The sequence below is a fragment of the Haemorhous mexicanus genome, chromosome Z, assembly GCF_027477595.1.
Source record: "Haemorhous mexicanus isolate bHaeMex1 chromosome Z, bHaeMex1.pri, whole genome shotgun sequence".
NCBI classification, from domain to species: domain Eukaryota; kingdom Metazoa; phylum Chordata; class Aves; order Passeriformes; family Fringillidae; genus Haemorhous; species Haemorhous mexicanus.
The window spans coordinates 44695161-44712641 of NC_082381.1; the positions used below are offsets into that span (position 1 = coordinate 44695161).

Consider the following 17481-nt stretch of genomic DNA (forward strand, 5'->3'; position numbering starts at 1 on the left):
AGATCAAAGGCATCCCATGTGTGCATTTCACTGAACTCTGGGGGACCTTTAAGCAGGGGCTTTGTACATTTGTACATATGCACACACACACACACAGAGGAATTTTTGAATATATACATGCCTGTGTCTGTGTGCAGGTGTGAAAACTGACTTCAACGCTTTTACAGCAAGTGTAGCATCAATGCTGCCATCTTAGACTCAAAATTTAGTTACAGTTGTGGTTATGGTAAAGCTTACAGAATCATTCTGTAAGAGTTAAGTCAGTCAATGATTGAGTGCTGCCAAATCCTTTAGACAAAGCACTGAGCAATGCAAGGGTAGGTTTGGCAAGGAGTCCATTGTGAAACTTGTGAGCCCATGGGAGGGTCTCCCTTCCCCTTCTGCACCCTTACATTCTCCATCCTCACCCTTCTGCATCCCCTGTCTGTTGTGTGTCACTCCAGATTGATTCTAATCCAGTTCTCCTTTGTGTGCTTTATCTACGTGGTAACAGAGCAAACCTTGCCAGAGAGTCATGCTTTCACAAACCTGTTATAAAATTGCTTTTGCTGGTACCTTTGAAAGTGCTTCTTTACATGACCTTGATCACCTGTCACAATAGAGGTGTCTCTGCACTCTGGGAACTGTGCAAGTGCAGAGCACTAAGGCTCTTGTTCCTGGAAGGAGGTTGTCCACATCAAATGTTGGGATGTGGTGTTGAGGTGGTTTTCTTTTGTTGTTTTGTGGGGTTTTTTCCCTCTCTCCCATGGAAAAGGCAATAATCCCCTATGGGATTCCCCTCCAAAGCTGATGGAGGCTGCAGTCACTGCAGCCCAAAGCACCCTGAAAAATAAATGTTTTGGAAATACCCCAAAAATGCTACTTTGGCAAAGCTTACTCTGAGAAAGAAAAACAATTCCTTGCAAATAGGACGTGACAAACTACCAGAATATCCTCCTAGTAGCCATTTCATGTTATTTTAAAACTTAAAAACAAAACAAAACAAACAAACAAACAAATAAACAAAAACCCCCAGCCAAACAGTCTCCCAAACTACTGAAGATTTGTACAAGTTAACATGATGTCCAGGGATACTTCTAAATCCAAGCCAGCATGCATTCAGTCTCTCAACAAACATGGTTTGCATCCCCTTCCAAGCAAGTGTGGTGGTGTCTGGAATTCAGGCAATGTAGGAGACCAGCCTTAACCAATACAAAACACCACCACACTGAGAAGAACCATTTTAAATGCATCTTGGTCTATGCAGCCTTCGATTCACCTACCTGTGAAGGGTTTAGGATTGTGTACTTCATCACCTGCCAAAGCATATGGTTTTAATACATATATAAAGCACCCTGGATGTGTACACAAACTGATTTTGTGTTGGAAGATACAGTTATAATTAAAGGCAGATGCAGAAACTTCTGGAACAAAACTGTCTGGAAAATACATTAAAACCAAAGAAAATCAACTGAACAACAGTCTTGAAAATGCTTTATTTAACCGTGTGTCTTATTGTAATGTGCAGAAGATGTGTTTGAAAAACTACAGCTTGAAAAATTTTTGAAAGTCTTCAACAATCAATAAAAAAGTCCCCTGCTGGGGGGGAGAGGGGGGGTAACCAGAGGCTGCATGTATATTTTTCTGTTGCAGAGACTAAAAAAAAAAACAAACAAAAAAAACCCCAACCAAAGCTAATGCTGCTCTACATGAAAACAATCAAGATTTGGTGATTAAAAAAAAAAAAAAAAAGAGAGGAAGGAACTTAAACTCAGTCTATAGGGATGTTTTTTCCTGTTATTTTGGATTAGCATACATGTCACAGTTCTGCTGAGAACACCAAATGGTGTCTAAGTCATTACGTTTACTCTACAATGCTGCTGAGATGTGAGGATACAGAGAAAAAGAGAGGGGGTGAGGTGAGAGATCTGGAAAGACATCATTATGATATAAGCCTAGTTTAAATTTTCATCAGAAGCTGTGTGCACTTTTGTTTTTATAATCTAACTTTACATTCAAAAAAACACACCAAAAAACCCAACCAACCAACCAACCAACAAAAAACCCCCAATCAACACCAAAAAACCCCAAACACCCCCCACCCAAAAAAAAAAAAAAAAAAAAAAAAGGAAGAAAACCAAGACCAAACATACCCCTTCTGTCCTTGCTTTGGGGCTATTATAAATTTCTATGCACAATACTCTTTTTTTCCAAACCAGTAGGATTAACAGTATAGGCATGTAGGTAGGTGGCATGATTCAACTGAAAGGCTTTTTTTCCCCAACTTTTTTTATACCGGCAAAAACAACCAAAGGAAACAATAAATAAAAGGTGCTAAAGTTAGCATTAAGAATTTCTTGTAATATACTGACAGTCTGGGAATCCAAATCCTCAAGCTCTCCTGATACTGTCAGGTCTCTGCAAACTATGAAGCAAATACATAAATAACTCAAAATATGATTGAGGCTGTGAAAGGCTTTTAAACTAAGACAATAGGATCCAGGTTAACTTGTTTTTCTTTTTAAGAAACACAGTGAATATATGAATTGTCTACACCTGAATAAAACATATTTAACAATTAAAAAATTTTAACAACCACAACAAAGAAAAACTTTAAACGAAAGTGAACATCATTTGATTTTGGGGCAAACAAAAGCCCCTTGCAGTAGCTTCCAGCAGTGGCCTTACTGTTGTGTCTCCTACAGATGCATAAAATGAAGTTTAACTCCACATTGAGGTGACGGCTGAGATGGCAACATAAGGGTCACATTCAGCAAAACGCCACACCCTGGTCACGACAATGTATCCCACTGCAGAGTTTCCATCTTGTGCAGGAACAGTACATGAAGATGTCATTCTGTCACGTATTATTAAAAAGCTAGTTTGTGGCCACAAACTGCTACTCAGCGCTAACCTTTTTCATCACATAACCTTTGAATAATGGGAAAGCTTTGTGTTCTATAGTTTTACTCCTTGTATTTAAGTTTTTAAATGACAAGGTCACTAAAACTCATGCACGCTGCAAAAAACGTCATGCAGTAGTTAAGGTAAACCATCCAAGCAGTTTTTATTCATTAATATTCATAAATACACACAGCAGCTTCATTAGAGATTTTTCATTTTTTTTTCCTCTTCAGTTTGAATGTGGAGTATTAGGAGAGCCTTTTGCATGTCAAGGTACAGGACACAGAGCCCTTGGCTCTGCACTGCAACCTACATTTACCTGCTAGAAGTAAAAATTAGTTAAGTGGAAATGATTATCATATATATCTTTTCTCTCTTTCTTTTGAATGTACACAATGTAACAAGAGTGACAGACCTGAAATTACAATCACCAAAACAAACCCAAGATAGCTGTTGTCCACTTTCATTGGCAAATACAGCACAGAGGACATTGTCTGCAAAGTGGGATGTCATCAAAGAGGAGGTGGAGGAGGCTCATTTCCTTTATTACTCTCTTTTAAATTTAGGTTTTCTAAAGCAACATCTAGAGGCATAATATCTACACAGCCCATAGCACCAAAATCTGCAATCTCCCCCCGCTCATCCTCATCTGAGGAGGAACTTTCTTCCTGCATCAAGGTGGACAGTAGAAGCTCCTGAACAAACAGGCTGCAGTCTGCCCGTTCGCTCTCCATTGACTGACGCTCTGCTTCTGACATCTTCGGATCATTCAACCTGGGCAGCAGCAAGGGAAGAGAAGATAGAGAGTTGCTGAAAGCCCATTTCACTGGTGACACCAGGGACAGGCTGAGATGTGCTCAGAAACTGCTACTTCAGGACAGTCCTACCTGCCCATCAACACATCCAGCACTTCAGTACAACCCAGGCATGCGTTTAACAACCCACCCTTTCTCTGCTGCTGCAACAGCATTTACAGCGGAGCCCAAAGTTAGAGGAACATCAAAAACTGTTTGTGAGGTTTCCTGCTATTCAAGGAGTCTTTTAGGGAGGGCTGGTGCCATTTCCTGGACATGAAATTATATGCCTCCTTTGTTTCCACATCAACTTGTAAATTCCTATTGGCTACAAAACACGTCACTGGATGCGTAAAGCCTACTATGCATGGATTACTGAACGTAATTCCACTTCTCCTAAGGTACACTGCATGACCTGATCACTCCAACTCTGAAAGTCACAGTCTGTGACACTTACAGGTGCTTTAATTAAGGTTCCCAAGTGAATTTCTGATTGAAAGATGTCACATGGCATTATTCTGAACTTATATAAAAATCCACTTGATTCAAATTCAAGCACAGGAGCTGTTAAAATTACCACACTCTTCCACAATCACAGACAAACAGAAGTATGCTTGCAGAGGATGTGGCAGGGGAGATGTGGAAAATATTTTTATTTCAGGTCTGTGGTCAGTGTTCTAGAAGAACTGGGATGACAAAGGAAGTGAATCCTCTTTTAAATAATCCTGAGGTCCAAGTATAATTTCTAAACTAGGCAAATATTCTGTTAATTAATGCCATCCTAGGCATTAATACCATCCTGACTCCAAACATATACGCTTCATCAAACTCTGTATCTCTACTAGTACTATGGTAAACAGAAATTATAAGAGGTAAATACAAGTAAATAAATACACAGAATGAATTACCTTGTCAGAAGGAACTGGGAATTCTGGATAGTCTGCTGACTGTTTTCTGTGTTAGATGTGTTGGTTGTTGTTGTAGATTGTGTCATAGTGGTGTTGACATTGATCGTGTTGGTGCGTCTGGTTGCATTGCGTGCAGTCTCCAGTTGCTGTCTTGCTGCCTGTGCATGTTGTCGTTCCAACTGCAGTTGCATCTGCAGCTGCTGTAACTGAGAAGCAGAGGGGCCAGAGGAGTTGAGCTGTCCTCCTGCAGAACGCCTCACACCTGATAGCTGGGATAAAAGCTCTGCCAGAGAAGAGAAAGCTTCTGTGACTTGAGATCTTAAATGAGCATTACACAGCGGAATAAATACACCCCAAATTCCAGTGCATCAATTCCATTTTCAACTAACATCAAAACCCAACAACACTCAGAGAAGACTGTGAAGACTAAGGCCCACAAAGACTAAGACTAATTTATGCAGATGTAGTCCAAATAACAAGACGAGGTTTAAAGTCTTGATGACAATCTTTTGCCAGGTACAGCCTGGAAAAAGACAGTTCTCTGCAGCCACCCTCTGAAGCTTCAAGCCAAAATAGCCACTAAGAAACTTCTTTATTTTGGCTTTGGATGGTGACTTTTTTTTTTCCTTTTAACAAGTGTTCCCTCAAAACACAAGCTTCATCTTCCCAATTATCTCAGAGGGAGGCTGTGCTGCAGCAAATTCAATAAAAGAAATTTAATTAAGAAAATATAGTCAATTATTGATTCACTTCAAAAGCATTCTGTAAGAATTCTTATTTCTGCCAGAAGTATGCAGAAGGCCTAGCAATTAAAAACTCTCTCTAAGTCTTCCAATTCAGAAGGATGGAATGCTCCTTGCAAATTTTATCCACAAAGTTTTTTTAAAATAAATATTAGCAGTGAGTTACTGCACAGTGCATTACTGCAGAACCTCTTCTTATGTCCTGTGCAGAAGGTACTTCTTATCTCAGATACCTGCTGAAGTTGATGCAATGGTAGAGGAAAAATGGGACAATCCTGCTCCTGTCCCTCTCCTCTACATTACAAATTTACTGTATAGGTCATGACAATTTTTCTTCCATTGCATTAACAAAATGTAATCATACTAAAACAAGCTGGTTTTGAAGGAACAAAGCAAAATACAAACTAGACAGGTGGAGTAATTTTCAACAACACTGATAGCAACATCAAAAAAAAGTAAATTTTAATTACTAGAGAATGCCACAGGGAGGAAAAAAATGTTTAATAAAAGTAACTGATGCTATAAATTTAAATAGAAAAATCACTGTGATTTTTCCTATTTATTACTCCAGTAAAAAGGCAGATATGTTAAAACTCAGAGGTAAGATTAAGACATATTTATTCTCACTGTAATCTAAAGCTTGGAATATACAGAAGCAGCATTTTGGAAAGAGGTGTGAACTCAAAACAGTCCAGGAACAAGACGGACACACAGCTCAGTGTGCTCTAAATGTAGAAACACGTCTTCCACGAAAAAAGAATAGATGCAGACAAATGACATTTTATCCCACATTTAATGCTGCTAAGTGGGAAGGTCCTGCAAGGCTGAAAACAAACTTCAGCAGTCACCTCACATTTTAAATGAACTGAAGCAGCTGCCCTGGTGAAAGAAAGAGGATGTCTTGCACTGGAAACTTCAAGAACGTCTTCCCTCTTTGAACAAACTCAACTCTGACCTCACTTAGCTTGTTTTTTTTCTCTTGATGGGCTACTTCTTCACAGCCAATTTAATGAGTTACATCAGGGCACACCAGGCCAGCAGAGCACCAGAGCCAGCAGAAGGCAGGCAGAGGAGACCATGATTAAGGGAGGCAGTGGATCCACAGTTCCCTTTCCAGGGGCAATGCCTCATTAAGCCAGGCTACCTCCCCCTGAGGAAGTCACAGCCTAATAGTAGCAAGCTCCAGTTTGAACACTATGTCTCCTTTGCATCTGAAGTAAAGGTGGACTTGTGGCAGACATTCTGAGGTTTCCCTGATATATTGGTATGGTCAAAGACCATGGCATTAAAATGTTTACATTTCCCCATAGACTAAACTGTATTTGCTTTCAGAATTGTCTTGATTCTCTATTTTTTCTTCATTGTAAAAAAAAAGTTATTTTCATATCAAAGGTAAAAATAGAACAAACAAGTTACTTCTGGGAATCCTAAAGACATGGCCTAATTATTTTCTGATGCTGACAGTAAGAACACCCTTTCCCTCTTGACCTGCTCTGTGGGATGCTGTGCCTGTACATGCAGCTTCATAGCAACACAGAGCAGGGCAAGCACTGCCACCTTGCATTCTCCTTCCCCTGTGGAAGCAGGACAGTGGAGTAAAATTTGTGGTTACAGCTCTTACCAGCTATAGGATCCATGGCTTCTCTATTGCTTGGAGAATACGAACTCTGAGAAGACGAAAGCCCACCAGGGGAACTGGTAGTAAAGTGCATGTTTGATCTACGAGCACGGGGGCCTCCCAAACCCCGGCCTGGGTGGAACATCCTACGTACATGCCGAACGCCACTGGATTCATCGTAGACAAGAAGTTAAGGAAACAGAACTGTTTGGCATTGAGTGTTAAACGACCATTAAAGGACATGTGATGGGTCAAATACTCAGGTATACTGTTCTTGATTCATAAAGTAATGATTCAACTTCTGAAGCAAAGCTAAGGTACACTGTAGCTCTGCTACAGGTCAGACTTACTGATCTGGTAATTTTTTTAAAAATCAAACTTTTCAATGAAAACCCACACAAATCCATGCTCAGCCAAGCTTACGCTGAGACAGGGATTTCAGTTCTCCCTTCCCAATTCTTACATTAAGTATCAAAATCAATAAAAACATTTACTACAATTCTTATCAGAATAATTACCAAATTCCTTTTGACTTCTGTACTTCATGCTTTTATCCAAGAAATTCCAGTCGTTAGGAAACTGTAGGTTTCTGGAGTATTCAGCACATCCATCATATCTCTTTCTTCTTACAGCCAAAGAAATATCACTAATTCCAGTATCATAATGATGCTTTTTATTTTGCCTTTTTCTCCCACTTCCCCCCATCACATGCTTGTATTTTGTGTCACTTAATAGGTTCTTACAGAAATTTTGAAGTAATTAACAAACTTAAAATAAAGATTATTTTTGTCATAAATTTGTCAACGTTCATTCCTCCAAGGCAGTCCAGATAAGGCTTCTTCCTAAAAATTCCTAGTATTACTCACTAGTGAAAAATGAAATAGCATAGACTTCAATATTTTATTTTAGTGCTATTAAAATTTAGCTCCACCTCCTATGTTTTTTATTTTTGTAACAGTATGGTTACTACTCATATGGTATCAATTTATGTGTAAGGGCAGCACCCATTGTATTCTTCATAAATCACAGTTATGGAGCAGAACCTCATGATATCATGGAGATCAAGAACTGAAGACTGAAAGGAATAACTTGACTTCCCATGTCAAGAGAGAGCTTCTGGCCATTACAAGAAGACTTTACAGAATGTTTCCTTCTTTCAAAACTGTTCATTATGCTACAGTGTAAAACTTAACATCTAGAGTGTAAATGAAAAACTTCCCCAGTACAGAACACACTCTGCTTAGTACAGAGCATCTTGCACCTCTGAGTGTGCTAATTTTGGGTGCTGCTGGAATTGCTAAATTAGATGGACTATAGACCCTACGTAGTTTTGCAAGCTTTTCATAACTAAACATGTTAAAACAGGACAGTATCTGGGGATTTTTCAGGCAGACATAGGACTCTAGGGTAAGTTTCCAATCACAGCTTTAAAAGTGTTTTGAGATAAATGTCATTCTTCAAATACCAGCTAAGCATGCACTTGAGTTTTACCAGCTATGCTAGAGTAAGAAAAGACTTTGCAAACATTACCTTGTGATAAAACATTTAACTGAATAGTAATGTGAGAACTATTTGTATGATTAATGCTGAAAAGATGTATTTAATGAATTTTCAAATATTTTCCTGCTAAAGAAAGAAACTGAGTTTTAAAGAGTTGTCACAGACTGTACAAATGAATGACACACCTTGCAATAGCTGCACAAGGTTTGTAGTAAGAAACACATGCAGTGTTTTAAGACAACTTTAGGGGAAAAAAACAAAAATCAAAATTAACCAAGCATTTAATTAATAGCTGGTGGACAAGGCCACCTCTCAGAACTGTAGCAAATCCAACAGTAAAATCTTACCTCAAACTGCAAAATAAATTTTTACTCTCGAAGAAGTGCAAGTCAAGAGCCTTCTCTATCTCCTTTCTGTACATGAAGGCAATTACAGGGCACAAAGAATTGTTCTGTCCAGCTTCAACTTCATATTCAGCAATATAATGGAGTATCAGAGAGTCATGGTTCTTATTTCCTACACTGCCAGAACCTGAGTGATAAAGGCATCTTCTCTTCCCTTCTTCCTGCCTTAGATCTCCCTGCTGCTAGATATGATGTAGAGTCCAATGTCAAATAGTCACTTCAAAATACTTCTTACCAGGTTTTGGAAATTAGACAACACTGGACACCAACACAATAAAGTACAAGCAGGAAATTCTACAGGCATGATCTTTAATCATGGGCAATGCATTTCCAAAACAGATCCATTTTGGGATGTCTGATACTGAAAACCTTACTCTGTATTTGAAAAAAGACTGTCTTTTCTGGCTCAAACATTCCTTAAGTAAAAGTCATCTGGTGGCTTCTCTGGTACTAGGGGGGAGAAAACACAGCAGTAACCTGAATTCTAATTATCTTGTGCATTTCAGTAGGAAATTAATTTCATTCTGCAGCTGGGAAAATTTAAACTTCCTGCCTTACAGTTAAGGCAATGTTGGAAGCCCACACTTAGAATGCTGGCACACTGCTCTGTAGTTATGTAATTCTTGTTAGAAAAAGTCTAATTAGGCAGGTGCTACGAAAATCTCAGATTTGGTACAATGAGCAGAACTAAAATGACACAAACTACATCAGACATCAAGCAACATTCCAAAGCTGTCCAAAGACCAGGGAAGATCCAGTGGTCTGGAAGATACTGTCCCCTCATCAATCTTATCCTACCTCCTCCGGAAAGGAGGATGGCATGACTCCTGGCTAGCAAGGACCACAGGGATGCCTGGGATCAAGCTCCCATGGCCAGAGTCACCGTGTTTAGCACCCTGCTCCTCCCCAGTGCTGAGAGCTCTACTCCTGTCCCTGAGAAAGGCAAGTACAGGTAACTGCTTTCATCTGACTTTGTACTCATTTTTTGCATCACTTTTTCATCATTCACCTTTCACAGAGCCAATCCACACCCAAACTCCTTTATACTGATCCAATTATTGCACAGTAATTAACCTGCACATTTAGTCTGTCCTGACCTTAAACCATGCTAATGCTAACAAACTTAAATGCAATCAAATACAATCATAACTGAAGTGGAGCCATCACCTCAAATGCTGTTTCCCTTCTATTACTGTAATTAACTCTGTTTGATAGGGCTTGGATTTTTTTCCCCCAACTGCTTGAGCTTACATTATTCTTTGTTCCCTTTTAAAAAATCTCTGAACAAAAAAGCCACTGTCGAAGTTATTATGCAGTCTTTTTTTCTGTTTGTTTAAATGAGACACAAATGAATAATTCAGAGATTACTTACTGTAAGGATGCTACACAGCTTGCATGTCATTAAATAGAAGCCCAAACCAAAAGATATTTTATCAGTTAATCTGAGGGAGCAAAAAAAAATTTAAAAGGAGACAAATATTCCAATAACACTTATGAAAAAATCCCAACAGTTACAGCTCTTCAGCCATCAAGCACAGATAAATGTCCATAACTGGCTGCTAAGGTAACTGAAGAACAACATCCTATTTCCCAGAAAATCTGAAGGTTTTCTGAGTTGTATTACAAAATGTCAGTAGCATTACAAAATTAAATTATTAAAACATTGTGTTGAAAGTAGTTAAACAACTTTACTATCTTTTGCTACAAGCAGCTACGCTTGAATCATCTTTATCTCATAAATATATACAGGATTGAATCTTGATATGTAAAACAGCACCAACAGTATTCATGAGGCAGGATAAAGCACAGTGCAATTAGGAAAAAACCTCTGTATGCCAAAATCCTTTATATGTTTCTGCTGTTAGAGCAAAAAACACTCTCAAGTATACCTACAAGTCTGTGCACAGTCTGACAGCTACACTTTTTTAAACTAGGACTTTAAACACTTTTAAACACTTTTTTTATTTTTGACACACATATCTTTAGCAACCTAAGGTCCAGGAAATCCAAAATATAACCCTTTGACTATAAAAATCAAACGAAGTCACCGTGACTACTAGGTGAAATAGTCTAGGCTCTTTGCCTCAAATTGGAAAGGATATTAAATCTCTAGGAGCTCTGTGTTCCAGTGTAAGATGAGCTGCAAAGTCATCTGTTACGTGATTCGGATCCCCTCCAGGCAATGCTGCACATATTGGACAAATCTGAAATGCCAAAGCAAGAAAAAAACCCAACTTTATAAATATTACAAGAAAAGAACTTGTATCAAATCAATCATTAGACACTGGCTCTTATGCTTTAAAATAACATTTTGGTATTCACAAACACCTGGATATCAAGGTATTCAATAAACTCTGAAAAATTACAAAAGTGCAGACATTAATTCAGTCATCACTTTATGAATTCCAGAATACTATGAATTTCAGAAAACCAGAGCTAGGATTCTCAAAATCAATTTGCAATGTCTTGAAAGTTAGTATTTTTGCATGCCAATTCTGCCACAAACAGCAGAGCTGAATCATATAGAAACGCTATTTGCCTGCTTGACACCCATCCCAGCAGAGGAATCAGAATGAAACTGCCCATATTTGCTAAGGATCAAGCTGAGACCACCCCACTACTCAGGCAGAGTAGGTTTCGCAGAGAAGGGCTGATCTCCATACCCCTCTCCACAACAGTATTTTGAGAGCAGGTACTGAAATCTCTCTTTGGTTTTGGGGGTTTTTCCCCCCCCATTTAGTTTTTGGCTGGCAGGTTTTGCTTGTTTTGTTTTTTAAACTGCAGTACAGTTAAATAAGCAGGCAAATATCACCACTACTATTATCATAATTATGACTTGTTCTTTGAATGACTCCACAAACAGCATCTTCCATTTTTCTTTCATTTTTCCTGTGTATACTTAAGCTGCTGAATGTAGATCTCAAAAGACCATAAGCATTAAGAACACCTGTATAAAAGAGCACACATCTATTGTAGTCTCATGGAGGTGAGAACAAGGTCTTGAAATAAGTTTACTGTAAAATCTCAGCTGCTTGACAGGAACTGCTGCATCTAATTCCACTTTAATTTTAGTGGCCAGTTCTGAAAAGAAAACAAGGCATTTTAAAAGCTTTTTGCTACAAGTCGTCCCCTTTTATTTTCAATGTTCAGCACTGCTCTCCACAGATTTTTAATCAAGTGCACTAAAGGGCATATGTCACCACAACATAGTATAATAAATATTCAGCTATGCCAACGTATCAAAGCTACCATATAGAGATGGATGTGTATTGGACAGATAGTTTTAAATTCCCTAAACTTTATTACAGCTGCTTAATCTTCTCATATCAAAAGTATGCAAGACCTTCAAAGTAATCTTCTTTTATTTAAGCTACTCTGAGGAAGCAGAAACCCAACACAAGAACAACCCACTCCTGAAAGCAGGAAGTCACCAGAAAGTTCTTTGTTAACATAACAAAGATCTGTGAATATATTCAGACTTCAGAAAAACACCAGTTAAGATAAGGTTATAATGAATATTGAGTAAGAAGGAATCTAAGTATTCCAACCCTAATTCTAAACAATCAACTAAACTTTCAAGAACTCTTGACTAGGGAAAGTTACTACTTTTACTGTAGTATAAAGTACTAAAGTCTTTTAAAGTATAAATAAAGTCTTTTTAAAGTATAAATAAATATACTGTTACGCACAAACAACAGTTTAGTTAAGCATAAGCTCTAACGGAGCCAAAACAAAGACTGCTGGATCCCTGATTAAGCATGACACAGAGCTCAAAGTCACTGTTAATTATAACATGCATGAACTAATGGTGTAGATGAAAGGCAAATGTTGTCAGAATTTTCTCTTGAATTTATGAGCATTTGTATTAAGAAATCATCATGCAACCCTGAATGATGACTCTAAAGGCCTAAGTCAATCCCCCTCACAGAACACCTGCCAGTTTCCAGAACTGTGCTTCTATTAGCACTACTTCCCCATTTACACCACATTAAGTGACAACACTTCTGTAACCTCAACAAGAATCACTGGGATCTTAGAGGATGAACAGGGACATTGAGACTGACTCAGACTGTCCATTTCATTACTGCAGGAAAAAGCTCTCCCCAGTTTTACCACTGAAGTATCAACAACAGAGTGCTTACAATTCATCTTCAAGGAACTTAGTAATGCCTTCCCGAGGGTGAGAAAGCTGCTGCAGTGCAAAGTAATGGCAGAAAATTAGCATCTCTGTTATGAAATAAGACTGAAGAGATGGCATTTTATGAAGTCTACTAAATCTGTTTTTATTTACAATGCTAGCAGACTTCTAGTTGAGCCCTGCATTTCATCTTGACCAAACTAACCTGAAACTTCCAACACCAACAAAAACAATCATCATACTGATTTGCAGATTCCTCTGCCGTACAACTCTAAAGCATTGTCCCTAGACATTACATGGGTGAAGAAATACTGGTTCTATAGAAGAGGAAGAGGGCTCTTTGAACAGGAAGAGCTGCACCCCAGCTGCTCTCTCACTTTGCCCTTTAAGGGAGAGAGCAGCTGCGGTGCATTAAAAGCACTGTCTCGATGGAAGATGATCTGATGGAGATCTTCCATCTTGGAATTATGAAGAGAACACGCAGAGGGGATGCTATAGGGCATGTCTACTATAGGCCATCTGACCATGAGGAACAAACAGATCAGACTCTCTAGAGATGCAGAGCAGCTGCCTCACACTTGCAAGACCTGATTCTCATGGAGGTCTTCAACCACTCCAGTATCTGTTGGAAGGACAGCACAGTGGGACTGCAATCTAAGAGGCTCCTGGAGTGCTCTAAGGGTAACTTCCTCCTCCAAGTGACAAAGGAGCACATGAGGAGAGGTGCTATACGGGACTTCATAATTACCAACAAGGAGGGGCTCAGATGGGATGTGAGGGTCAAAGAAATCCTTGGCTGCAGTGACCTTGACACAGTGCAATTTGAGATCCTGAGGGAAGGGAGATGAAAAACAAGCTCATGACCCTGGACCTCAGCAAAGCAAGCTTCAGCGTCTTAAAATATCTGCTCAGAGGAGTCCCATGGTGTTTGAATCAGGAGAGTATATGGGCCCAAGAAAGCCTGTTAATATTGAAAGATCATTCCCCCCCAAACTCAAGAGCTCTCCAACCCACTGAACATGAAGTCAGGCAAAAATGTCAGGAGGCCTACGTGGATGATCAAGATACTCCTGGACAAATTCAAACACAAAAAGAAAACTTATAGAGGTCACTCTCCCAGGGTAAGCCACAGCATAGCCTACCATAAGCATTATCTGAGCATCACAGGGCAATGTAAGCAAAGCTAAAGCCCAAATCAGGAATTGAATCAGGCAAGTAACATCCAAGATAACAAGAAGGTCTTCTAGAAGTGCATAGGAAATAAAAAGATAACTAGGGAAAATACGGGCCCATTGCTCAAAAGATGTGAGGCCTAGTTACACAGGACACAGAAGAGGTTCAAGTACTGAATACATCCTTTGCTATGGTCTTTACTGGCAAGACTGGTCTTTAGCAAATCTAGGCCTCAGAGAGCAGGGGTAAAGTCTGGAGTACTGAAGACATTCCCCTGCTGGAAGAGGATTACTCTGCAGAATACTTATGTGAACTGGAATACTTAAACCCACAGGCTGTGATGGGTGTGATGCACCAAGAGGTGCTGATGGAGCTAGCAGATGCGACTGTGAGCCTCTTCTCAGTCTCTGAACTATCATGGTGACTGGGTGAGGTGCCTGAGGACTGGAGCAAAGCAAATTTCACTCCTATCTTAAAGACAGGCAAGTAAGAGGAGGACCTAGGGAAGGACCTGGTCATCTTGCTCTGATCCCTGGGAAAGTGAGGAAACTACTGTTAACTATTTTCAGGCACTATTAAAGACAAGAAAATCATCAATAGCAGTCAGCATTGGCTTCACAAAGGGGAAGACACGCTTCACCAATTTCATAAACTTCAATGCTGAAATGTCTGGCCTGGTAGATGACTGAAGAGTAGGGGAAATTGCCTACCTGGACTTCAAGACCATTGACACTGCCTCTCACAGAATGCTCAAAGCTAAGGTGCTGATGCTCAGGCTGGATAAGCAGAGAGTGAGGTGCAGTGAAAACTGTCTCAGTGGATGGGCTCAGAGGGTGGTGATCAGTGGGAATTCTGGTGATAACACAACACTAGAGGTGACTGATACGCCAGGGAGCTGTGCTGCCATATAGAGTGACCTTAAAAAACTGAAGAAATGGGACAAAAGGAATCTCATGAAGGGGAAGTACAATGTCTTGCACCTGGGCAGGAGCAGCCCCAGGAATCAGCACACACTGGAGGCCAGTCATACAGAACACAGCTTTGCAGCAAAGGACCTGGGTCCTGGTGGACCATGGTGCTCTTGTGGCAAAGAAAGCCAGTGGTGTTTTGGGCTACACTGAACAGAGAGCAGCCAGCAGGTCAAGGATTGTGATCCTTCGCCTTAACCCAGCACCAGTGCCCAGTTTTCAGCTCCACACATGCACACACTGAAAAATGCTCAGTAAAAGGAGGAAGGGAGGAAAGGCTGAGAAAGATGGAACTGTTCAGCCAGGAGAAAGGTGGGGTAACAGAGGACAGATCTTAGTCCATGAATACCTGAAGGGAACCTCAAAGGATGATGGAGCCATGCAGTGACAGGATGGGAGACGGCATAAATTCAAACACAGGAGCTTCCTCATAAACATCAGGAACCACTGAAACATTTTTCACTCCGAGGATCACCCACCACTGGCACAAGTTACCCAGAGATTTAACTGTGGAGTCACTGTTAAAGAACTGTGTGGACACGGTCCTGTGCAACCAGCTGTACATGGTCCTGCTCAAAATGACCTCCAGAGGTCCCTTTCAACCTCATTCAGACTGTGATTCCTGTCTGCAGATACCTACCACTGTTGTACTTATCAATGCCTACACATGAGAAAAATCAGCAGAAAAGTAAACTTATCTGCATCGCTCTGAACATAAAAATGGCAAAATTTACCAGATGAAAAATTATTTTGCTTATTCTTTGAAAAACTGGGGGTAAAAAGCCTTTAAAACATAAATAATTCTGTCCCTGTAAAGTTCCCTTACATCCCTAAAAATACATGTCTAAAATAAAACACATCTTCAGAAGGTGATACTCAAATGACTACAAGCTCAGTATCAAAACCTAAGTAATTGTCTGAAAGTCTATTATCACAAACATTTAGAATCCATAATATTTTCCTCTTTACTACTCTTGTAGCCTTTCACTATCCCAGTAAGGGTACTGTACCCCAACAATTTTATGTGCATGGACACTAAACATTTATCATAAATGCCAGATTCAAAACTTAGCACAAATAGTAACAATCATATTCAAGGATTAAAATATTGTCCTTTATCACTGTTTGGAACAATGACACAGCATGTTGCAGACTGATGCATAAAAAGAAAAGTTTTGTGGTATCTTTTTTTTCCACACATATAACTCTTTTAGGATTTACCAGAGTAGCAGCAGTCAAGAATCACAAATTTAGGCTTTATGTGTGGGGTTTTAGAAGTCAGAACTGCAAACAAACAAGGGCATGTCAAGTTTAAAAACCCAGGATCTGTGAACACTCAGTGTTTGGAACATATCACTGACATCAAGTGGTGCAAATCAGAACTACAATACCAAGCCACCAAGTAAAAACAGAAGTCATCCAAATGCAGAACTTTCAACAGTTGATGCTATGTTTGAAAGTGTCAAAGGTAAAGAAAAACTCAGAGAGACTGTAAAAATTGCAGCATGTCACTGAGTTAAATAATATATCACAGTGCAACTGACTGTGAAGTAAACACTTCCTGTGTTTTTAAGAAAGATCATAACACCTTTGAATCCCCAAAAAGGTGAACAAACACCCACATCACCTCTTCACCCAAGTTCCTTAGTGGGTTTGAAGAGTCATTAATTTTCTTCCACAGAATTCTTTAAAAATTAAGAAAACTAGAAGATTAGAATAATAGAGAACCTATTTATAACTAATTTCACACAATGTATTACTGATGAGTAATCCACTTCAAGCATCACTTTCTACCTAAGGGTCTAGGGTAAAACAGTTAACCACAGAACAGTACGCTCCATGTCATTCTGCTAAACCGCTAACCCAGTTTCTCCTATTCCCAAGGTCAATCAAGATAGTGAGAGTTAACATCTCCAATTAAAGTATTTCTGTTGAAACTTAAGAAGTGCATTTTAAACCACAATGGTTAGGGATGGGGGAAATCCACCTCCTTTGACAAGAGTAGTTTTAAAACAATTATAGAATTCCACTGCATAAAATAAGAGGTCCATTAAAAAGCTATTAGAAAACATAACAAACTACCTGCATGTCTTCCTCTCTCTTAGGTTACAAAAGCCCAGGATAGCTGTAAGCTAGCAGAACAATTACATACTAATTATGAAAAAGGGAGACACCGCCAGACAGAACAACAGTGACAACCTTCTAAATTTTGTCTTACAGTATAACAATCTTGTAAACATGGCAGCCTCTGCATCAGGATAACAAACAAAAACTCTAAAAGAAGGAAGCAAACTCATTATATCATGATACCCGTAAATCATAGAAGAACTTTGATGTCATTCTCAAATGTAG

At 39.4% G+C, this 17481-nt stretch overlaps 1 protein-coding gene across 3 annotated transcripts in view; it reads right to left on the reverse strand.

The window, feature by feature from the left end:
* Positions 1-3021: 3021 nt before the first annotated feature.
* The window catches only part of KCMF1 (potassium channel modulatory factor 1), a 50362-nt gene continuing 35902 nt past the window's right edge, over positions 3022-17481 (reverse strand). For all 3 annotated transcript variants that reach the window (XM_059837112.1, XM_059837113.1, XM_059837114.1), the window contains exons 4-7: positions 10953-11054; positions 6950-7124; positions 4586-4868; positions 3022-3657 (exon numbers count right to left, since the gene is read on the reverse strand). In XM_059837112.1, coding sequence (XP_059693095.1) covers positions 3396-3657; positions 4586-4868; positions 6950-7124; positions 10953-11054 — 822 coding nt within the window. In that variant the 3' untranslated portion in view covers positions 3022-3395. The remainder of the gene's footprint in view (positions 3658-4585; positions 4869-6949; positions 7125-10952; positions 11055-17481) is intronic.